At 37.6% G+C, this 25,482-nt stretch overlaps 2 protein-coding genes and 1 pseudogene across 2 annotated transcripts; 1 reads left to right on the plus strand and 2 right to left on the minus strand.

Annotated features, from left to right (window-relative positions):
* Positions 1 to 17,970: 17,970 nt before the first annotated feature.
* On the plus strand, positions 17,971 to 20,980 carry LOC122006619 (protein SIEVE ELEMENT OCCLUSION B-like). The gene is made up of 7 exons (XM_042562185.1): positions 17,971 to 18,162; positions 18,324 to 18,536; positions 18,619 to 18,723; positions 18,807 to 19,255; positions 19,347 to 19,456; positions 19,528 to 20,153; positions 20,214 to 20,980. Exons 1-7 carry the CDS (start codon positions 18,103 to 18,105, stop codon positions 20,829 to 20,831), a joined length of 2,181 nt encoding a protein of 726 aa, XP_042418119.1. The 5' UTR covers positions 17,971 to 18,102; the 3' UTR covers positions 20,832 to 20,980.
* Positions 20,981 to 20,998: 18 nt separating this feature from the next.
* On the minus strand, positions 20,999 to 24,599 carry LOC122006620 (cytochrome b5-like). The gene is made up of 3 exons (XM_042562186.1): positions 24,384 to 24,599; positions 21,537 to 21,603; positions 20,999 to 21,438 (listed from the first exon to the last, which is right to left on the minus strand). The coding sequence occupies exons 1-3, from the start codon at positions 24,468 to 24,470 to the stop codon at positions 21,188 to 21,190; spliced, it is 405 nt and encodes a 134-aa protein (XP_042418120.1). The 5' UTR covers positions 24,471 to 24,599; the 3' UTR covers positions 20,999 to 21,187.
* Positions 24,600 to 25,084: 485 nt separating this feature from the next.
* On the minus strand, positions 25,085 to 25,261 carry LOC122007574 (annotated as a pseudogene).
* Positions 25,262 to 25,482: the final 221 nt, after the last annotated feature.

Genomic DNA, 25,482 nt, shown 5'->3' on the forward strand with positions numbered 1-25,482 from the left:
AGTTGCGCTGCCCATGTCTGTTAGGGGAAGCGGTTCAACAAGCCATGTAAGATGTGAGCCCTGCCCAAGAGAGTCGGGATGCTAAGCTGAGAGGGAATTGAGGAATCGAGCTCTTGAAGTCGGGCTCCTGAATTGATGGAGTCGGATGACCGGGTTGTTGGAGTCGGGATCCTAAGTTAATGTAGTCAGGTGCCCGAGCTATTAGAATCGGGCTCTTGAATTGATGGAGTCGAACGACCAAGTCTTTGGAGTCAGGCAGCTGACTTGAGAGAGTCGGGAGACTTAGCTAAGGGAGAGTTGGGTGTGTCTCTTTAACCATGGTTGACTTTCTACCTCCCTTATTGTACAACTCTGCTTGAATTTTAACTTTTAACTATGGGCTTGACTTTTTTCTTCACACTACCATGTGGAGGCCGCCACTATCCGCCACATCACTCATGAAGATTATTGCATCTACTTAATTAGGGAGCTTCAGCTGCTATTCTTATAAGAAGGGTGTCGAATTGTCACTAGGCACTTACAATTTGATTCCCAGCTATGATATTTTTCTGGAGATTTTTCCTTTAAATAGGGGGTACAACCATCAGATGCTAGGTTTCTAGACTGTCTGTCACGAGTGCTTCCCGATTTATCCTGACAATCGATGGAAAACTTTTATGGGGTCAGGTTGGTCACCCCAAGTTCGGTGTTACCTAGTTCATCATTTTTTTTATGATGGATTTTTTTTTTGAAGATATGATGTCCTAAGGCTATGGTGCAGTGGAAATACGTTAAGTTGTCACTCAAATATCCGTAATTCGATCCCTAAATATAGCGTATTTATAGGGATTTTTTCTCCTAATGGCGCACACAACCATGAGATGCTAGACTTCTGGGCTGCTTGCCGTAAGAACTTTTCGATTTACCCTACGGACCGGTGAAAAACTTCCGTTGAATCGGACCGGTCACCCTATCGTTATTATTTGATTCATCATTTTGCCCCTTGGGTTACAGTGCAATAGAAGAGCATCAAATTGTTACCTAGACTCTCGTGATTTGATCCCAGGTATAATATATTTATAAGGATTTTTTTCTCTAAATAAACCACGTAATCATAAAATACTAGATTTTTAAATTATATGTCATAAGCACTACTTGATTTAGGGGGTATTTGATTAAATAATGGCAATGACTATGAGTATGTGTTTGATAATAGAATGGAATAGAAATGAAACTCATCAAGTTATATGAGTTTGATTGATTCTCATAAATTTAGTAATCATTTCCAAAATATCATTCTCAAATCCACCAAACACCCCCTTAGTTTGGTGTTACGTTCATCAAATTTTTTTTTTCAGCTTATAATTTAATTATATTTTTCATCTTTAATTCCATGTCGTGGCGACCAACTATTAACACTACTACAAGCTGGGATTACATTAATAGTCAATAGGAAGTACCATTTATTTAATTCTGGCCTCTTCATTTTTCTCTAGCTTTGGCTGACCAAGCCTAGATTCACAAACATCTCCTACATTTTGTCTGCCCTTCCATGTGCTTGCCTGGCCTCTCATAGTGGAACTCACATGAGAAACAATATATTCTGGAAGATTTTGTTATAAAACCACCATCGGCCACCTAGAAAACCATATGTACAAATTAGCATGAAACTTGAGACTTGATGTCTTTGATTGCTATTGCGTGTGCCGTGCTTTAACTGAAGGAAGCATGGGGCGTGCCACACTGGTGGCTCGGGCGATCGTTCTCTTGCTCTCGGGCCTCTCCTTGATACTTCATCAAACTACAGTCGGTAAAATTAATGTTGTTACTGCATGCACTTGGTTAATTATATTGTTAGTTACTGAGATAGTTCTGCGTCCTGTGAAGCTGCGATCAGGCTACACGACCATCGAAGACCGTCGACGGCGCCGGCGACGAAGGATCAGAAGATGCCCTGGTGGTGGGATCGGGATTATGTCCGTGTGAGCAGGCGAAAGCCGATCAACAATCGGTTCACTCCGTGAGCTCGATCGAATAGGTTCTCTGTTTCTTCCATTGAAAAATCTTTAGAGAATATTTTGCTAGTTTTAGGAGGCCGCGAAGGCGTTGACATTTGTAAATTTTCTCTGTTTTACCAATTAAGCTCGTTTGAAGTTGTAGTTCATTGTAATAAACTGATGAATTCAATTAACATCAAGGATGGGTTGAAGCTCTTGAACAGCTTGAGCACGAGGGCGAGATTACGTCGGAAGCATTGATCACGGCATGTTTCTGTAACCTTTTGAAAATTGTCTCGAGTTAGAAGAGGAGCTTAATTATATTACCTGGTTAATTTTTTAATGGTGATTAGGTACGTGGGAGAGAAGGATCAAAAGAGTGGTCAAATGACGCGAATCTCCATGCCTTTACAGCTTAGTGACCACAGTAATCTATGTCTCGGTTTCAGAAAATAAAACAGAGACTCCATTAAAAACGTCCTGTCGGAGCTCAAAGCTCGAGACTGGCAGAAGTAATTGCGCACGCCTCCTCACGTCGGATTTGCACAAGGACGGCGTCTAAATTTGACTTTGATTTTAGTTCGGGAATTTACCAAAGAACGCAAGTAAATTTGACAAAATTTTAACACTACCCTTTAACAGTCAATTTTGTTAGATAAATTAGTTACATGTATATATTCTAGTCATTTAATATTATCTAAAAAATAAATTAATATATTATCATTTAAATTTCTTTTTATTACATGCTCAAAAATATAACGAGAACATTAATATAAAATTAATGATAATTTTGTAACGTCTCGACATTAATGATAGCATTAAACTCATTAATGATGATTTCATAACGTCTTAATATTAATGGTGACATTAAACTCATTAATAATAATTTCGTAACATCTCGATATTAATGAAGACATTAAACTCATTAACGACGACATCAATTCCAGCATTAAATAATCATAATTTGATCATTTATTGCAGCTAAGATGAGAGCTCCTATATAAGGAGGCTGGATCTTGAGCAAAGAAAGACATATAAGATAAGAGAAAGCGAAAGCAAGAGAATTCCTCCACCTTTATTCCCCGATTCTTCTCTCAGTCGTGCATCCACTCCGTTGAACTACTCGTGATAGCACTCAAGTGCATTCTCAGTTCGCCATGAACAACCAGTGCTTGGTTGCGTTCGTGGTTTTGTCATTGTATCCTGGGAAACAGACGACCCGAGGAAACCTCGAAGTACAACCTGAGGTGGGGTGAATCTGTTTCAAGGAAACTACTACCATCGCAGGCCTCGGTCCCTTCGCCTGCTCAGACTTTGCAACTCGAACTCGTTGCTCTGTCTTCACTCAACAATTAGCAGAAACCAGCCCCCGCTGGCAGCCTAAGATTATCAGCTCAGGTCATCTCGACAGATAAGTTAGAATTGACTTTGTGTAATTTCAATTCAGTTAATTCCCCAATATCTCCGACAACAGATTGTCCAACAATCTTGAAACAAACTCGATTCTGTTGAGATGACCATAGAACCAAGTGTCGAGGTGCAACAGACTCAACACATACAGGCCCCCTTCGCCCCGATTAGAACTATGCCAATCAGTCATGGAGAAAAACCAGAGAAGTTCAGTGGAATGAACTTCAAGAGGTGGCAGCAGAAGATGCTCTTCTACCTGACCATGCTCAATCTGGCTTGGTTCTTGACCAAGGACCCTCCCAAGCGTGTTGAGGATGCTGATGTGAAAATCATCAGTGTAGTGGAGGCATGAACTCATTCTGAGTTCCTTTACCATAACTACATCCTCAACTGCCTTGCCGACTCGCTATACGCTGTGTATAGCATGAAGAGAACGGCTAAGGAGCTATGGGAGTCTCTAGACAAGAAGTACAAGACAGAGGATGCAAGGGCCAAGAAGTTCATCGTGGGTCGATTCTTGGACTACAAGATGATTGACTCTAAGACGGTGATTAGCCAAGTCTAGGAACTTCAGGTGATCTTGCACGAGATCCACTCAGAAGGGATGGTTCTGAGTGAAACCTTCCAGGTGGCTACTATCATTGCGAAGCTGCCTCCCGGCTGGAAGGACTTCAAGAACTACTTGAAGCACAAGCAGAAGGAGATGAATGTGGAGGAACTCATTGTTAGACTTCACATCGAAGAAGACAACAAGAGTTCAGAGAGAAAACTGTTCTCTCAGGCTACTGTGAAAGCCAACGTGGTTACGCACAGTCAAAGCTCAAAACGGAAGAATCCCAAGTCTTCCGAGATGGAACCCAGAGGAGGCATCAGCAAGAAGAAGTTCTCTAGGAAGTGCTTCAATTGTGACAAAGTATGTCACAAATCTTTTGAGTGCAGGAAGCTGAAGAAGAAGCATGAGGCCAACCTGAATGAGGGACCAGAAATGGATGACCTCTGCGTTGTGATCTCTGAGTTGAACCTGGTGGATTCAAATCCGCGGCAATGGTGGATCGATACTGGAGCCACCAGACATGTGTGCTGCAATAAGGAGCTGCTCTACAACTTCGAAGAAGTCACTAGAGACAAACTGTTCATGGAAAACTTAGCAACCTCGGACATCATGTGCCAAGGAAAGTTGGTGCTGAAGATTACCTCGGGCAAGGACCTTTCTCTGAATAATGTTACTGTATGTTTCAGAGATTCGGAAGAATCTAGTGTTCGGATCACTGTTAAGCAAGCATAACTTTAACATTGTTTTTGAATCAGACAGAGTTGCATTGTCCAAGAATGGAATGTTTGTAGGAAGGGGTTATGTATCTGATGGACTTTTCAAGCTCAATGTAATGGCCATTAGGCCCAAGCTAAATAAAAATGAAAGTTCTTCCACTTATGTGCTTCAGTCTTCATGCTTGTGGCATGGTAGACTAGGACATGTTAACAACAATATGTTGCAGAGATTAATAAACATACAAAGCATACCTACATTCCACCTTGACCCAAAATACAAGTGTGATATTTGTGTTGAAGCGAAAATGACAAGGTTATCCTTTCAACATATTAAAAGAAGCAATGAACCACTAGAGCTAATTCACACTGACGTGTGTGACATCAAAGGTACACTAACACATGGTGGAAATAAATACTTCATCACTTTTGTAGATGATAACACAAAATATTGTTATGTGTATCTTCTCAAAAGTAAGGATGAAGGTATAGAGAAATTTGCTCTCTATAAAAATGAGGTTGAAAACCAGCTTAATAGAAAGATTAAGGTGATTTGAAGTGATTGAGGCAGTGAATATGTATCACCGTTTGCTGAGTTGTATGCTGAACATGGGATTAAACACGAAACAACAACTCCTTACATTCCTCAGCAAAATGGAGTTGCTGAGTGGAAGAATTGAACTCTAAAGGAGATGAAGAATGCTCTTCTATTAAGCTCTGGATTGTCAGATTTCATGTGGGGGGAAGCTGTATTAACAGCTAATTACCTTTTAAATAAGGTACCTCAGAAGAAAATATATAAGAGCCCTTACTAGTTGTGGAATGGAAGACAACCGTCCTATACGAATGTGAGGGTGTCTTGCCAAAGTTTTGGTGCCTGATCCGAAAAGGATTAAGATAGGACCAAAGACTGTTGATTGTATATTTATTGGATATACACAAAACAGCAGTGCTTATCAGTTTGTTGTGTATGAATCACAAATACCGGAGATACATAAAAACTCGATAAGAGAATCAAGAAATGTCTCGTTCTTCATGCTTATGTTTCCGTATAAGACCCGAGAGGATGCTAGCTCCTCAAAGCAGGCATATGAAACACAAGGTGAAGATGATGATGAAGAACCAGTGGAGGTTGAGCTTAGACGGAGCAAAAGAGCTTAGGTAGGAAAATCCTATGGATCGGATTTTATCACTTTCATGTTGGAAAGTGAGCTCTGAAGTTACTCAGAAGCTATAGGCTCTTCTGATGGACCTCACTGGCGAGAGACAATTACATCTGAGATAGAATCTATCTTGCAAAATAACACTTGAGAACTTGTGGATCTTCCTTCGAGAAGTAAACCACTAGGTTGCAAGTGGATATTCAAGAAGAAAATGAAATCAGATGACACAATTGATAAGTATAAGGCCAGATTGGTAATCAAAGGATACTGGCAACAAGAAGACCTTAATTACTTTGATACGTATTCTCCAGTATCGAGAATAACTTCCATTAGAGCATTGTTGGCTATTGCCGCTCTATGGAGTCTTGAAATACATCAGATGTATATAAAGACTTCCTTTCTAAACGGGGATTTAGAAGAGGAAATATACATGGAGCAACCTGAGGAGTTTTCTGTGCCAGGACAGAAAAATAAGGTATGTAGATTGGTGAAGTCATTATATGGCTTGAAATAAGCACTAAAGCAGGGTATGAAAAATTTGATAATACTATGAAGGAATGTGAATTCAAGATTAATGAATGTGATAAATGTGTCTACATGAAAGCCACAGAGAGTGCCTATGTCATCTTGTGTCTATATGTAGATGACATACTTATCTTTGGAGTAATGATAAGATAATCAAATCCACTAAAGATATGCTGAACTTGTTGGTACCCTAAGGTGGTTTTGATGTGATCAACTAAATTAGGTTAGGTCCTGTTGTGTTTAACCCTATGTCTAAGTGTGCAGGAACTTAGGAGCACAGGAAGTTGAGCGAAAGATGCAACTAGTGAGAAAGATGGCACGGGAGAGAGCCGACGAGCTCAGTGCATCTCAGGGACGAGGTGTTGTGGAAGAGTACACCGGCAGATGAGAAGGGAGCGTGCGATGTTTTCGAGGGACGAGAAGCTGGAGTAGAAGATTCCTCGGGGAGCAAAAGACGCAGCTAGCGAGAAGGTCGGCACGGGAGAGAGTCGACGGGCTCGGTGCGTCTGAGGGACAAAGCTGCGAAAGAGTACACTGGCGGATGAGAAGAAAGCATATGACGATTCCGAGGTACGAGAAGCCAGAGCGGAAGCTTACTTGAAGAGAAGGCCAGAAGTTGGGTTCGGGTGAGCCCTATTCCGGATGGCCGAAATCATCCAAGCGAGCGGAGCCGCAGCGGAAGACCTGGACCGAGGTGACCAAAACCAAAGCAGAGGGCTCGGACCACAAAAAGTCAACCTTATTGACTTTTAGGGTTCGGACGCCCAGAACCCTTCCGAGCGCCCAAAACCCGTATTTTATCCACTTCGACGTGGATGTTGACCGCTTCATTGGGGATAGATTTATATCCCACTCCAAGCGTCTTAAACGCTTCCAAGCGCTTCGGCCAATGTTATAAATACAGTCTTAGTTCAAAAAGTTAAATAGAACAAGCAATTACTGAAACAACACTTGTGCACTTTCCTTTCTAGTTTAGCTTCATCTTTCTGTGCGTAAATTACTGTAAAGAGGCTTCTCTGCCTGAAGGAGAATTTAGTGTGTTTCACTTCCTTAGATTAACAACCTCCCCGATTGTAACCAAGTAAATTCAGGAGTCTCTTTCTTTTTAATTCATTCTTTATTCTATATTTATGCAAGTGTTTAATTAAGTTATAAGTCTGAGAAGGGTTCGTTTGTTTTGATTTTGTGCAGGGCTATTCAACCCCCCTTCTAGCCGACCAACGATCCTAACAAGTGGTATCAGAGCCAGGATGCTTCAGGAGGACTAATCGCTGATCGAAGCACCAAATCAATAGCCGGACTGAGCATATACCCACTGAAATTCGAGGGGGAGTTTGCTAGCTGGAAAAAGAGAATGCAGGTATTCTTTAAAATTGATTTTGAATTACTTTTAATAATGAAGTTCGGTTTTGTAGCACCCGAGGGTAAGGAAGAATACTAGTGGACAAAGAAGGAGCAGGCCGACTACGTGACAAATGACAAAGCAGAGTTCTATCTGCTAAGCATCCTTGCGCCACAAAGAAGTCAACCAGATCGGCACCTACAACTCCGCAAAGGAGCTTTGGGAGAAGTTTCTTGAGCTACACGAAGGAACGTCTGAAGCCAAGCTCGCGAGATGGGACTTACTTCGTAACCAGCTCACCAACCTATGATTTGAAAAAGATGAAATGATTGCACACCTTCACTCGAGGATTAAGGAGCTCATCACCGGACTTTCGAATCTCGGAAAAAAGGTAAGCAATCGAGATTTGCTAAAAATGGACATCACTGGTAGATGTCTTCTATATCTATAAGGACTTAGAATATATTACCTTAGAATAATTATTTTCAACTTTTGAAATGCATGAATCAAGATGTGCAGGTACGAAGGAGCCGAAGCACAATATCGCCTTCAATGCAACAAGAGATGAACATGAGTCAGAATCCTCTTTCGACAACGATGAAATGGTAATGATGGTAAGACATTTTAAAAAGTTATTTAAAGCATGAAAAACTAATCATTCGCAAGGTATAAAGAAAAGGACAATCAGATACTACCACTGCAATGAAGAAGGACACGTTAAGGATAACTGCCCTAAGTTAAGGAACAAGGATAAGGACAAAGGAAAGAAGCCTGTCCAAACGAACAAGTACAAGACTTTAAAGGCGACGTGGGACAAAACGTCATCCGAATCGGAAGTTGAGGCTTTCTCTGGACTTGCATTAATGGTAAGTCATCAAGAAGATGAACACGAAGTAAGCTCGTCCGAAATGAGCATCGAGAACATCGATGAAGGGGGAGCTACATTGAAAGAAAGCAGCAGTTCAGGGGGAGCTACGGATAACGAGATCGACAAGGTAAGTCAAGTACGATCTCTACCTCCTGATAAATTATTTAAATTTATGAAATTATTAACCAAAGATTGTTGCAAAATTGAAAAAGAAATTAAGAAATTAAAATTAATTCTAGCAAAATCTTATCCATTAGAAGATTTTGACATAATAAAGCTAGAAAATGACAATTTGCAACTAGAAATAAATAACTTGAAAAAGCATACATGTACATATAGTACAAGTATTAGAAGATATAACATGAATTGGTATTTTAAATATCATAAAGGACAAATTAGAAATATTACAAAGAAATATGTCCCTAAGAAATTCTTAATTAACCTAGTTGGAAGGAGCCTTTACTGGATTCCAAAGTCTTGTCTTAATTAAAAGACTAATTGGGCTTAGGGCTTTCAGAGAGTACATTAAACGTTTAATTTCCTTATGAGGCTTTGTCTGGAAAGTGGTTATTGCTCCAATAACCAAGAAAGCCTAGTGCTTCACCATAGACTGGAAGCCAAATATTGAAATAAAATATTTAATTGACTAACTGATAGAGCATTAAAATTGAAATTAGATAATGCGTTAAATAGTTACTCAATTTTTTTTACTTGGAAAATTCTCAAATTTTTCTCTGCAAATTGGTTTACCTTAGAAAAAATTCTCATTTTTTTTCTATTTAACTTAAAGTTTTTAAGTTATTTTATAAACTTTGCTTTACTAAAATTTATTTTATACATTGCACAAAATTTTTTTATCTTTAAACTTAGAAAAATTTTCTGCTTGAAATTTTCTTATTTAGAACTTTTTGCAAACACTTAAAATTTCTAAAATCATTGCAATTTTTTTTATATCAAAATAATTTTTAGAATTTTTAAAACTTGATAAGTTTTTCCAAAAATTATTTGAAAATCAGAATTACCCTTAGATTTTCCTTGGTACCTCATTTTTTATGTGATTAAAGGGGGAAAAATAAAAAGATTAAGTCTAGGGGGAGGTATATTGGTAGATTAAAATTTTTTCACTTTAATTGCCTTTATGTTTATGTTAGTTTACCCTAACTTAACTTGGGTTACTCACATCAAAAAGGGGGAGATTATTGGTACCCCAAGGTGGTTTTGATGCGATCAACTAAGTTAGGTTAGGTCATGTTGTGTTTAACCCTGTGTCTAAGTGTGCAGAAACTTAGGAGCACAAGAAGTCGAGCGAAAAATGTAGCTAGCGAGAAAGACGGTACGGGAGAGAGCCGACGGACTCGGTGCATCTGAGGGATGAGGTGCTGCGGAAGAGTACACCGATGGACGAGAAGGGAGCGTGCGATGTTTCCGAGGGACGAGAAGCTGGAGCAGAAGATTGCTCGAGGAGCAAAAGACTCAGCTAGCTAGAAGGTCGACACGGGAGAGAGTCAACAGGCTCGGTGCGTCCGAGGGACGAAGCTGCGGAAGAGTACACTGGCGGATGAGAAGGAAGCATGTGATGATTCCAAGGTATGAGAAGCCGGAGCGGAAACTTACTCGAGGAGAAGGCCGGAAGTTGGATTCGGGTGAGCCCTATTTTGGATGACCGAAATCACCCAAGCGAGTGGAGCCGAAGCAGAAGACCCAGACCGAGGCGAACAGAACCAGAGCAAAGGGCCTGGATCGGAAATGTCAACCCTATTGACTTTTAGGGTCCGGGCGCCCGGAACCCGTATTTTATCCACTTCGACGTGGATGTTGACCTCTGCGTCGGGGTAGATTTCTATCCCACTCCAGGCACCTGGAACGCTTCCAGGCGCCCCGACCAAGGCTATAAATACAGCCTTGGTCCAAGAAGCTAAATAGAACAAGCAATTACTGAAACAACACTTGTGCGCTTTCCTTTCTAGTTTAGCTCCATCTTTCTGTGCATAAATTACTGTAAAGAGGCTTCTCTGTCTGAAGGAGAATTTAGTGTGTTTCACTTTCTTGATTAACAACCTCCCCGGTTGTAACCAAGTAAATTCCGGAGCCTCTTTCTTTTTAGTTCATTATTTGTTCTATATTTATACAAGTGTTTAATTAAGTTATAAGTCCGAGAATGGTTCATTTGTTTTGATTTTGTGCAAGGCTATTCAACCCCCCTTCTAGCCGGCCAACGATCCTAACAGAACTCAAGATTTGATATGAAAGGCATGAGGTTAGCTGATGTGATTCTAGGAATCAAAATTTTTAGAACAACAGAAAGACTTGTTCTCAATCAGTCTCATTACGTAGATAAAATTCTTGAGAAATTTACCAAGGGTGATACTGCATTGGCACGAACGTTGATAGATACGAGTCAACATCTATCAAAAAATTAAGGTGAAAGTATCTCTCAGCTAGAGTACTCTCGAGTGATTGGAAGTCTAATGTACCTGATGAGTTGTATATGACCAGACTTGACCTACGCAGTAAGTAAACTGAGTAGATACATGAGTAATCCCAGTGTTGAGCACTGAAAAGGGATAACAAGAGTACTGAGGTACTTAAGGTATACTCATGAATATGGTCTGCACTATACGAGATATCTTGCTATAATTGAAGGATATAGCGATGCAAGTTAGATATCTATGTATTCACTCTGGGAGGTACAACCATTTCCTAGAAATCTTCTAAGCAAACCATAATAACCAGATCCATGATGGAATCTGAGTTTGTATCTCTTGACAAATGTGATGAAGAGGCTAAATGGTTACGGCGAGTCTTAGAAGATATTCCACGATGGTCGAAACTTGTGCCAGCAATTTGCATATATTACAACAATCAATCAGCAATTGGTCGGGCACAGAGCCATCTGTATAATAGTAAGTCTAGACATATATGTCATAAACATAATACCATTAGACAACTACTCTCAACAGGAGTTATCACTGTTGACTATGTGAGGTCAAAGGATAACCTATAGGCGGATCTGCTAACCAAAGGGTTAAATCAAGAGTTAATTGTAAGCTCATCACAGGGAATGGGCTTAATGCCATTGTCAGCGATCAGTGCAGACCCAACTTATGTTAACTGGAGATCCTAAGATTTAGGTTCAAATGCACAACTAATCTGCACTGACTAGACACACTATAGGGGAACGACCCAATGAATCAGTGAAGGATAGAGGTTAAGTACACAGCTTTTAATGATCAAGAAGAGTATATGGCTACTCTCGAGGGATCACCTATGTGAGAAAGAAGTGGGGCCGCTTCGAAGAGAATTGGAGGCACAATTCTTAAAGCTTCTCACAGAACCAAGCATGTTCATGGTCAAGAACGAACACACTCATAAAAACTGAATTGTATCAGGGAGAGTCTTGGGTGAGATATGTCAATGCTTATACAGACGGCAGAATAGTTCAGGGGCATCAAGTCTACTGTTAGCCAATAAGCAAACAGATCTTCACAAGGGAATGTTCAAAGGGTAAAACCTACCTATCCTATATTTGACTTAACCGTTGAATGATATCATATACCCTGTTTTCCATTCATGTGGGGGATTATTAGAAATGTGAATGGAATAAAGAGGTGGAAACGAAGAGACTCTATTGTGCATGGGTTTAGTCCCACATTAGAAATTTCTTGGTTTTATTGTTGGTTTAAATTATGACACATGCATTGATGTTATAAACATATGCATGGAGAAAGACTCTCTAATTTGATTATTTATTGCAAACAAGGTGAGAACTCCTATATAAGGAGGTTAGATCTTGAGTAAAGAAAGACACGTAAGAGAAGCGAAAGCAAGAGAATTCCTCCACCTTCGTTCCCCGATTCTTCTCTCAGTCGTGCATCCGCTCGGCTGAACTACTCGTGATAGTACTTAAGTGAATTTTCAATTTGCCACGAACAACCAGTGCTTGGTTGCGTTCGTGGTTTTGCCGTTGTATCTTGGGAAACAGACGATCCGAGGAAACCTCGAAACATAACCGGATGTGGGGCAAATCTATTTCAAGGAAACTATGACCATCGCAGGCCTCAGTCCCTTCGCCCGTTCGACTGTTTCGCCCGTCGGCCGCTTCTCCCGTTCAAACTTTGCTGCTCGAACTCGATGCTCTGTCTGCACTCAATAATTAGTAGAAACTAACTCCTACTGATAGCCTGAGATTATCAACTCAGGTGATCTTGATAGATAAATTAAACTTGATTTTATGTAATTTCAATTTAATTAATTTTTTAATATTTCTGATAAAAGATTATCCCATAACAGGTATATATATATATGGCTTTAGATGGTTTTGAAAATTATTAATTTAGGCTCATATATATCAATTTTTGAATTAAATACCATCTAAAAAATCAAAAAAGAAAAAAAAAGTATTAATGAGAGTTAGGATAGTCCAAAATTAAAGTAGAGCCAACGAACAAAAATATATAAAAATAAATTAAGAGGTAGATCAGGAGTTTAGCATTTTAGGTGAATTTAATGTCCAAATAAATTATAAACTGTATTTACCATGCGAGGAAGTTTATTACCCATTTCATATACGCAATATTTATAATTCCAAAAATATATATTACATTCCCGTTATATCCTCTTCTTTTTACTTCCAAATTTTTTCTTACCGTGTTCAAATTTTTCTCAACTTATTCAAAAATTCACCATTCAATTTTCACGGTCGGTGATACATAAAAGAGGTTTACAAACGTATATTAATTTTGAATTGAAATGATTTAAAGTTTTCTAAAATAATAAGTCATTTTTAAATAAAAAATCTAAACTATTCAAAAAATTAAAAATTTAATATTTTTCAATCTAAAGGAGTTCTAGGACCCATTGGTGCATTGGTTAGTCATAATCATTATTCTATATCTTATAATGAGTTTATCATAAATTTTATTAAATTTTTATAATTTTATAATTTTATTATTCTTAATTTATGTTATCGAATTTATATATGAAGGCATTAATATATTAAAGATGTTTTAAGAGTATATTAATTTTAATTTAAAGTAATTTACAGTTCTCTAAATTTATCAATAAGTTTCAGACATAACTAGTTGATGGACCTATATTATTTAAAATTTTAAAAGTTTAATATTTTTTGAATTAGAAGAGTCCTAAGAATTTATCGATATATTGATTAGTGAGTATCATTGTCCTATATCTTATAATAAGTGTGATAAATTTTATTAAGTTTTTATCTATTTAAAAATTTATTATTCTTAATTTATATTATATTTTAAATCAAAGTAGATGTAATATATATATATATATAGATTGATATGATGCGCGTCTGTACAGTGCGTGATGGTACGCACATGATATCAATCGATTTATTTTATTTTTTTAATATTTTAAATTTAAAAAATCAATTAAAAAAATAAATATTTTCTTATATAAATTTTTAATACATTGATATATCCTCTCGACATATTACAATACTCAATAAATACTTAAATTTATTTTATTTTAATTTTTTTTAAAAACCAAACACTATAACCTAATTAGGAAGACTGAACCTTATAGATAAAATTTAAAAAAAAAAAATTAAAAACTATAACCCAAAACTTGAACCCTAGAAATAAAATTTTTTAAAAATATTTTATTTATTAAAAAAATAAACCTTTCTTTATATAAATTTTTAATACATTAATATATTCCCTCAACATATTACAATACTCACTAAATACTTAAATTTATTTTATTTTAATTTTTTTTAAACCCAACACTATAACATAATTGAAAAGTCTGAACCCTATAGATAAAATCTAAAAAATAAAATAACATAAAAACTATAACAAAAATCTAAACCTAAAAAATAAAATTTACAAAAAATATTGTATTTAATTTTTTTAATTTAAAAAAAAAATCGATTGATATCCTACGCGTACAGTTATATACTATGCGAGTACATAGTATATATATATATATATATATATATATATATATATATATATATAGAGAGAGAGAGAGAGATAGAGAGAGAGAGAGAGAGAGAGAGAGTGTGTGAGTGAGTGAGTGTGTGTGCAGTTGTCTCGGTAGATTTGTGAAAATTTTTCTTCTAAATAAAATTTATAAGGGATGTTGAATTTCCGATATGATATAAGTATATTTTGATTTAATTATAGTTTATGTGTAAAATTTTTTAAATTATAAAGATATTATAATAGTTTTATATTAAAATATTTGATTGGGACAGCTGTTCCCCTTGCTCTCTAATGAAGCCGCCGTGGGAAAGAACTGTCTACGTTTAAAATGAATAAAATCTAAATTCATATATATTTTGACTCCGTAGACAATTGAGTGGATTCGGAGCGCCTCGAAATCAATCCGGACACCCGACTCACTTCTGCGCGTCTGAATTACTTCCGTAAAAGGGTGATAGTGGATCGAATTGATTTGATTATTAAAATAAAAAATTATTTGACTCTATTAGATCAGATAATATAATATCAAGATCTACATCTGACTTATATCTAACGATTATTATGTATCAGATATCTGACATGTTGTCAGTTATTTGAATATCTGACCCTATATCCAATGAAATATAAAATATAAATATAAAATAATAAAAAATAAAATATTTTAAAATGATAATAGACATTACTCATTACACGTTGTAGTAGCTACTACCGATAAGTTACTACAACGTGTAGCAGCTTATCCACAATAGCTACTAAAACGTGTAGCAACTTATCGACAGTAGTTGTTACAAGTAGGGGTGATAGCGGATCGAGTTGGTTCGGTTATTGGGATAAAAAACTATCTGACCCTACTAGATCGGATAATGTAATATCATGACCCTACATCCGACCCTATATCCGACGGATTTTTTTTCGGTTCGGTTCGGGTCGGTATAAATGGGTTGGTCGGTTTGACGGGTTGACTGCTCACCCCTACTTCCGTATATCCCGAATTCACTCCGTCCCATAAAAGCATCTTCAATAGATATATTTAGAAGGGGTATTTCTTTAAATATCTTTGCTCTTAAATATTATTCATGGTGGAGAATATTATATTATTCATGATGGAGAATATTTGAAGGATGATAAAAATCATCAAATATAAATTTATATTGTGGGGTCAGTAAAATAGTGGGCTGTCACTGTTTTTAAATTTTTTTTAATTTAATTAAATCTGATGTGACCGATCAAAATGATGAATTGTCATTGTTTTTATTTTTTATTTTTTATTTAATTTAATTAAAGTGAGAAAATTAAAAAATTAAAAAAATAAAAGAAATGACAGCTCAACATTTTGATTGGTCACACCAGATTTAATTAAAATGATGAGCTGTCATTGCTTTTATTTTTTTAAATTTAATTAAAGTGAGAAAATTAAAAAATGAAAAACAAATCAAACGTTCGAAAAAATAAAACATTCATTTTTTTGAATGTTAGATAACGTTGAATTTCTCTCTATATATATATCCTTTTTTCCAACTATTTTCATCATTTCCATATCCATTGCCTACCTAAAATTTAGAGAGAAATGGATAAAAATTCTGATCATTATTTTAGGGATTTGTTTAATTCTCCAAATATCAATAAAAATTCTAGTAAAGAAAGTTCTGAGTCCGTCCTAATTTCTTCAATCCTCAATTTCCATTTCCCACTCAACATCCACCAAATTTTCAACTTTTTCCATACCCACCATCATATTACCATAATTTCCAAAGTTATCCAAATTCTTTGAGTGGCGACCCTCAAGCTCCGTTTTATACATATCCTCCAGAATATTGGCAAAGTAGTCAGTATTTCATGCAAGCCCCAGAGATTCAATCAAATGAATCGAGAAGAGCTAGTGTTGATGCAACTGACAGTGATAAAGGTACACCTTATGCAGTCCCCCAATTCACAATTTCCTCCATTCTCATCTGAAATAGTGTCCGACGATATTATTCTCAATCAAGCACCAGAGATGGGCAACGAATCAGATGAAGATCATAGCAAGTGAACAGTATGGACAGTAACAGATGATAAGCTCCTTGCAGCAGCTTACACAATTGTGAGTGAAGATTCAGTAGTTGATAATGCCTAAAAGAGTGAGTCATTTTGAAAACGAGTTGTGGCATACTTCAATATCAATCGAGCTAAGGGAGCTAAAAAGAGAACTGCGGAGAAAGCAAAATCACATTGGGCTTCATTGAAAAAGATCGTAAATAGATATAATGGAATTTACAATAAATGGTATAATGATCGGCCAAGCGGATGGAGTGATGAGGATTTGATGATGCGAGCTCATGAAGAATACAAGAGTACTTTTAAAACTATTTTTCAATATGAACATGTGTGGAGAATCGTGAAAGATAGTCTAATGTATGCTCCTCAATCCTCAGAGCGATGGGCTATAAAAAAAAATAAAAACATCAAAATCATCAGGTGCACATACTGACTCTTCTAATCCTAACACAACTGCTGATATAGATAATAGAGAAATCTGATCTCGTCTAATGGGACAGAAAGCAGCAAAGAGGAAAGACAAAGAAAGAATAGACCTAATTGATCAATTGAATCAGGCTATGCAACAATCAATGACACATTTGGAAGAGTATATTAACAATAAGAAAGTGGATCAATTCATCCAAGCACATCAACTCCTCGTAATGGACACACGAGCCATGACAGATGAACAACTTCAAAATCATCTAGCGATATGTGAACAACTGAAGAAAAAATTGAATATGTAATTAATTTCTATGGTTTATTTTATCCGCTGCATGTTTATTTTATTAATTGTAGTTTATCGTTATGTATTTTATTAATTTAATATGGTTTGTATCCTTGTATTTCAATTTTAAATTTATAAAATATTTATATTTGTATGACTTAAATTTATATATCTTCTATTATATTTGTTTTAAAATTAAATGTAAATTAATTAAATGGTCGTGAGCCCCATAAATATTTGGTTGATAGATATTTGATTACGGAATTGAGGATATTTGAAAGTGAATATTTGATTGGTGAGACTATAAATATTTGATTGGTGGAATATTTCATTATGAAAGTTAAGATATTTGAATAGTAAGATATTTAAAAAAATGATGTGAAAAATATGGATCATAAATACTTAAAAAATATCTCTAATCATTATGGATGCTCTAGCAAATCATGTACGGATGTACAGCCTAACCATCCTTTATTTATTTATATATATATATATATATATATATATATATATATATATATATATTATTATTATTATTATTATTTTTATTATGTAGATCCTTTACCAAAGCAAAGCAGGCAAAGTTGTCCTAACATGATCCACTTTGCATATATACCTGAGTCTTGTAAAGTTTGGCTCCTACTTTGTCCTCTGCACAAGTAAGGAACTTCCTTATCCTCCACACTCATATTGTGAGGCTTCTAAAATCTGAGTGCCGGAGCGAAACGTGTTGTTCCTAGAATTGGCTTCTTCATTTTCCGTTGATAATAATTATTTTTCAATTCTGACGGCAGTCACTTTAGAGGAGTAAACAGTTGGCTCGATGGCCCCCTTCATCCTCTAATCTATTGGTACATGCCCTATAGGCGCCTCAGCCTACTCATGGAGATTGAGAAGCCTCCACTGAGAAGCAAGGTAGTCGGTTCACTTGAGCTTTATTCTTCCTGTTTCCTTGCTTTAATTTGTTCAGTTCTATCTCTTATTCTTCTTCTTTGATGCCGTTTGCGTGTGTATATATATCTCTTGAGACCCTTTGGAGAATTCGCACACTGGAAGCTGACAGGTTTTTGCTCTAGCTCTTGACTGCCACACAGAAATTAATGGCGACGACGACGGCGAAGTTGCATTTGATAAAGAGCGACCGCCACCTCTTTTCGGCCTCGGACGACAGCGCCGTGATCAAGCAGATAGTCGCCACCCACTCCCCTGACGGCCGTGACGTCGACACGAGGCCGCTGATGCACCTCATCGAGGACATTCTTCGAAGGGCCACCCCCACTGTCGTCGTGGTATGTGTAGGAGGTTAATTATTTATGAGATCCAACCATTTTTGTGCTTGATTTAATGTTCGCTGAGCTGGTTACTCTGCAGACTCCGCAGGCTCAGCCGGAGCTTGTGGAAGAGAAAGTGAATCGCACTGAAGTGATCGGAATGCTCGAAGCATTGGCTTACACCATTCATAGGATTTCTTGCGAAGTATATATATATTTATTTATTTATTTAAACTTTTGAGATAACTGATAATTAATTACTTGATTCTTCTGTTCCTCTGTACGAAGATCACCTGCAAGTGCTCCGGCGGAGTCGACTCGCACACGACGACGTTCGCCGTGTTCAACTCACTGTCGCACTACACTTGGGACGCGAAGGTGGTGTTAGCGCTGGCGGCCTTCGCGGTGAGCTACGGCGAGTTCTGGCTCACCGCGCAATTGCACACCGTGAACCCTTTGGCCAAGTCGGTGGCGCTGCTCAAGCAGTCGCCGGACATCCTGGAGCACACCGCGGCGCTCAAGCCACGCTTCGACGCCCTCAACAACCTCACCAAGGCAATGCTGGACGTCGCCAAGTGCATCATCCAATTCAAGGAGCTCCCCTCCGAGTACATCTCGCCAGACACCCCTGACATGATGTTGGCCTTGGCGCACATCCCCACGGCCGTCTACTGGACCATCCGAAGCGTCGTGGCTTGCTCTTCCCAGATCGTGGGTCTCATCGGCCTCGGCCATGAGTAAACACTGTCTATATATCTCCATGTCTCATTCGTAGAACACTATTACTTACTTAAAGCTCAACTCTTTCGATCCCCGCGAAATTGCCAGGAACATCAGCTCGGCCACCGAAGTGTGGGAGCTCGCGAGCTTAGCGCACAAAGTTAGCAACATATTTGGGCATCTCACCAAGGAACTAGAATTGTGTTATCGACACATTGGTACAAGCAGTTAATGACTGCACATCCGTTATTGAAGAAGCAAAGTAGCTGAACATTATAGTTTGTTTCAGGTGAGAAGAAGCACATCGAAGCGTATCAAATGCTAGTGAAGCTCTTTGAGAGCGTGCATTTCGACAATTTGAAGATTCTCCGGTCATTGATCCATTCCAAGGACGACCTGCCGCTCGTCGAGGGATCCACGAAGAGGAGAGTGAGCGTGGACGTGCTGCGGAGGAAGATCGTGGTGCTGCTCATCTCCGACCTCGACATCATCCACGAGGAGCTCCTCACCCTGATACAGATATACAGCCACACGAACAGGATGAAGGAGGAGCGGCAGTACGAGATCGTGTGGCTGCCGATGACCGACAGGCACGTCCCCTGGTCGGCGGCCAAGGAGGAGGCCTTCAACAGGCTGGCCTCCGCCATGCCGTGGTATTCGCTTAACCACCCGTCGTTGATGGAGCCGGCGGTGGTCAGGTACATCCGCGAGGTGTGGCAGTTCGACAAGAAGCCGATTCTGGTGGTGTTGGACGGGCAGGGGAAGGTGGTCTGCCCCAACGCCCTCCACATGGTATGGATTTGGGGCAGACTCGCCTTCCCGTTCACCAGCAACAGGGAGGAGGCTCTGTGGAAGGATGAAACTTGGCGACTCGAGCTCCTCGTCGACGAAATCGATCCCGCCGTGCTTACATGGGTAATTTTACGACTTGTTCTTCTTTACATGAAGTTTAAATTCACGTGAAGCTTACATCAGGTGAGCGAAGGGCGGCACGTGTGCTTGTATGGAGGCGAGAACATTGGGTGGATACGGCAGTTCACGGCGGCGATGAGGCGGGTGTCGCAGGAGGCGCGGGTGCCGGTGGAGATGGTCTACGTGGGGAAGAGCAACCCGCGGGACAGAGTGAAGAAGGCGATGGCGGTGATCGCGGAGGAGAAGCTGAGCGGGTACTGGAATGACCCGGTGAAGGTGTGGTTCTTCTGGGTCCGGCTGGAGAGCATGTGGCACTCCAAGATGCAGCTCGGGCGGACGATCGATAATGACCCCATCATGAAGGAGGTGATGACGATGCTGAGCTTCGACGGGAGCGACGAGGGGTGGGCGCTGCTCAGCCGAGGGTCACAGGAGATGGTGGAGGCGTACGGGGGGAGGATGGTGGACTGCCTGGGTCAGTTCGATAACTGGAAGAGCGACGTGGAGGCGGAGGGGCTGGTGCCGGCGCTGAGAAAAGCTCTGGAACCGTTCCACACGGCGGAGCACTGCACGCGTCTCATCCTGCCCGGCGACTCCGTTGGAATCAAGGAGCAGGTGGTGTGCGCCGAGTGCGGCCGCCCCATGGACAAGTTCGTGCTCTACCGATGCTGCAACGACTGAGGAGGAAGCCGCTCGTTCTGCTCTCAGCACTGCTACTTTGTGTTTTGTCCTGCATTGTCAGTTGGTTAATTTTAGCGGGTTATTAATATGCATCGGGCTTGGTTATTGTAAACTGCATTGAAAGCCTAATATTATCTACACTTTCTTTATATGTACCATAGAATGTGTTGACCAAGAAAATAGAGCGTCTATCAGACATTTAGTTCAGTGTATAATAATAAGCAAACAGAGGAGTTCACAAACACAAGCACTCGATAGACACGCCATAGTATCTGAATTTGTAACGGCATTGGAGAATAGATCAGCCAGAAATCTTATTTCTACTCCACTAAATCTCTCACGTTGGTGACAAGATTTTAAGCCGATTTTGTGTAGAATCTGAGGCCCACAGCAAAACCCAAGATAAGGAGAGGAACCAAAAACTGGAGGATCTTGACAACGAACTCAGATGTCTTGTCCTGGTTATAGTGGGGCTGTTTGGGAGGAGTGTATGCTACTTTCTGAGGGATTGTTGTGCCATCAATTTCTCCAACATAATACTCGTCCATCATCGCCCTTGCCGTGGTGCTATGGCCAACATCTTCAAAATCATCAGTTGCATCTTTCCCTAACAAAATGAAATAAAAAAAATTATCATAAGGTACCTGATAGATTAACTATTCAAAAAGTATGATATTCTGAAATCGTCGTTCAAGATAGGTATACCAGTGGATGAGAGCAAAACCTCATCCCCTCCAGGGTGATCTTCTAAGAACTTAGTAACATCATAAACCTGGAAAATAGAGCATTAGGAAAAACGAAAACCAACACTATGATCAACTTCTGGAATATATACAAATTGACTAGGCCCAATCAAAATTAGCTCATTTGTATTCCTTTTCTTTTTTGTCGTGTCTCACTATCTAATTCAGTTTTCGTATAAGCAAAAAATGAGTTTTTTTTATGCAATTGATAACATTCTGAGCATAATCACATTTATTACGTATGAGTGAAAACTGAAACAATTAGATACTTAGCGATACTAGACCACAATCAATGTCCAAATATTCGCACACAGAAAGGTAAATTTCAATGAAAGTTGATCAATAACCAGTGTATATACTTGTGAAAAACTAGATAACCATAGTCAAAATTAGGGTTTGTGGTACATCACAAACCTTTAGCTGAAGGATTTAATAAATTTTATCAAGTGAAATAGCGGTGATTACAAAAACACAGTTGTTAAATTGGATGGCCAGCTGTACAGAAAATTTGGGCCATTAAAAACTGTAAATTTATAGATTTAACATTCTATTCACAATACAGTATGACTAAGCTTGAACTTTGTTGGGTGATTACAAAATTTATCAACTGTGGTTAGTTGTCAGGAAAGAATAAAATTTATGTTTTTATAGGCTAGCAGTAACTTAAACTAGTTGGTGACGTTTAGTAAAAACAAAACTATGCAGCAAAGAAAGAGTGAATAAGTTTTGTGAAATTTTATGAATCTATGATAGCATATGTAAGCATCAAAGTTTTATAGAAAAGACTTATTGATAAGCCAAACAAACATGAGCTATAGAGGATAACTTTCCAAATAATAACACAATAAGCCAAAATAGAATCAATATCGTCTTGAAGTAGACTAATATATTTTATAACTAGAAAAGTTGAATTAATTAGAGTAGAGATTGAAAGGGATAGAAGGGAACCAAAGAAAGCTAGTTTGTTAAAACAATGCTTAAATTGATATTATTACTATGTGGCATAGCCTTGCATATAGCTGAATGGAGGAATAAGATCTATGTAGCCACCAATAGTAGGGGAAATGGAGCTTGATAATGATGATGATGACAGGCATTTTAAAGAAAAAAATGGTTGTCAAGCCATAAAAAGGGTATTGCAAAGACTTCAATCATATAGTATTGTTTTATTTTTTGATACCTGCATAATATCCTTGAAAGAAGTAAATATGCGTGCATCCAAGTTAAATTAGATTATTGTTAATCAAGTGTAAATGTAAAAATTTCTTAACCATATACAAATGATAATGGGTTTTTATTATAACGACATCTGATTAAAAAAGAAAATTTGATTTCTATAGTTTAAACATTCTAATAATTATGTTTGCCAATGTGCAATCTTTATACTTCTGTTATCATCTTCTATATTCCAAATCTTAATCTTCACTGTTGCTGGGCATGAGAAAACAATTTAAGAATAACAGATCATGATCAAATTACTTGAATGACCTCAAGCATTGCTTGGCAATGTGCTTGATTATCATTATGAATTTCTCTTATGAATCACACGGAAGAATCTTATTCCATCAAACTTAACAAACCAATATAAAAAAGTTCGCACAGTTTAACATGACAGGAACAAAAAGTGAAAAGACTTTTATTGCCTAATTCTTTGGGTAGAAAACATAATAAAATCACAGATCATGCTTTTACTAGATGCTTCCCTTGATTTAGACTACCCTCAATACCAATAGATCATAAAATGAAATATGTTAGGATGATATAGACATTTTCAAAATCAACCAATAAATTCTATAGTTGGATGAGTTTAATTAATTACATGGAAGATGAAAGCGAAGAGGGAGATCAAAATAAAAAAATAGAAAATGTAACATAAAATGAATTAAATGAATTGAAAAAAATTTAGTGATAACCTTGCATATTGCTAAATGGAGGGTAAGATTTATATAACATTAAATTTTTGAGCATGAGCTGTTGTCCACCAAAAACTATTCTTATTTCGTGACTATTTATTAGGGCCTTTCCAATTAAAGATGCTGGTAAGTTTTCTTCAAACAGTAAAATGTCCATTAATCCTTTCTTGAAATGTTAAAAGAGGAAGAACCTTGACAAAATGAATAGCTCTAGGCTAACCAGAGGAGACACCTTCAGTTTAGAAACATGGCAACATTCAATCAAGCTAACAAGGAAATTAAAAGGTTCAGATGCTTCACATAACGTATAATTTTTCAGATGGCAGAAATTTAGGTGAAAAATTATGGCATGCATATAAATTATTGCATCGTCTATAAATTTTTTTTTTGTCTCCCTCTACCTATAGTACCTTCAACGGTTCAACCTGGATCAATTGGACTTATCTAATTATATATCTTCATAAAATCTTAGGAAGACGTAGTCAATAGTCTGATTTCTGTTAGAGACCTAGATTAAAAACTGATCGTTTTCCGCCATCTCATCTTACGAGGTCAAAGCAATCTACTTTGCCTTACATCATTCAACAATCTAATTTCTCCAAGCAAAGCATGTGTATCGTAGTAATAAAATAGCTGCAGCTTAATAACCCAGAATATGCAGTCTAAAACGGAAACAAAAGTATCATGCTTGCAAGCCTCGAAAAAAAATCAAACAAAACTTACACGGAAAGTTCACCAATTGACAAGATCCAAAATGTCGAAATCGTGGAAATAGATCGGATCATGGACCATAGAATCCGAGAGAGAAAGGGCGTAGAAAAGTTAAAAGATCCCCAAAAAGTAAAAGATGACCATACGGATCAAAGAAAAATAACAAAGGCGAAGCGAACACAGACCTTTCCGCCAATGATGAGCCAGCAATCCTTGGAGGAGTTGTGCGTGGATACCTCAGCAAGGGTGTAAACCTTCGCGTCGCCGGCCATCTCCTCCGACCGCTCTCAAATCGATAGATCCAAAGCAGGCGAAGAGGAAGAGGGGGAGAGTTGTGGGTGAAAGCGTCGCCACGTGAGGGTAACCGATTTATAGTAATAAATTTCCAGATTGAGAATAACTGGCAAAAAAAAATCAAAAGAGTGCTAAAATAAATTTACAACAAAGCACATCTGTTTTTTCATTTTTTAGAAAAAAATAAATTTATCACAAAAAGCTAAAAACTACGACATTTTAAATTTTTAATATATAAAAATAAATTTAAAAATACTTAAAAGTAGAATAATATAAATTTAATATTTTTAAAGTTATTAGTAACTTCTGAACAAGAGTGTTCGATAAAATAATTCTTTTTTAAAATTCAGTTCAATTTATTTTGAGCAAAAAATAATTAATTGTTTACTTCGATTAGAAAAATATTATCTGCTTAATATCAAAAAAATAAAACCTGATTTTTTTAAAAAATAAGGGTGCGTTTGGTAGGCATATTTTTCAAACATCATTTTTCAAAAAATACATATTTTTCAGAAAATGAAAATAGAAAACGCGCGTACCAAATGCACCCTAAGCTGTTTATATACATAAATTAGTATTTCAGTATTTCAGACTAAGGTATGTCGGGCCTATGTAGTAGTACAATGCAAGGATGACGACGTTCGAGAACCCTAGTAGCAAGCTATTATAACGAACTTTCCTTCATAAAAAAAATTAATTTAATTTTTTTATATCAGATATTAAACTGATAAGAATAGATATTATATTGATCCTAGGTCAAGAAATATATACTTCTTCACTCACGGTATTATCAATCCTAAGATGTGGGACTAAAGAGAATTATGATAATATATTTTTTTCTATATAAAAGATAATTAAAAAAATTAATAATAAATCTTAAATTTATTTTCAACGTATATTTTGTGAGTTTCACTGGAATTTAGATAGTAACAAATAGAGTGTTAATAAAATATTAAGATTATATATAATGAGATTGTTTTAATAAAACAA

Source organism: Zingiber officinale, chromosome 7B (assembly GCF_018446385.1).
Source record: "Zingiber officinale cultivar Zhangliang chromosome 7B, Zo_v1.1, whole genome shotgun sequence".
Lineage (NCBI taxonomy): Eukaryota > Viridiplantae > Streptophyta > Magnoliopsida > Zingiberales > Zingiberaceae > Zingiber > Zingiber officinale.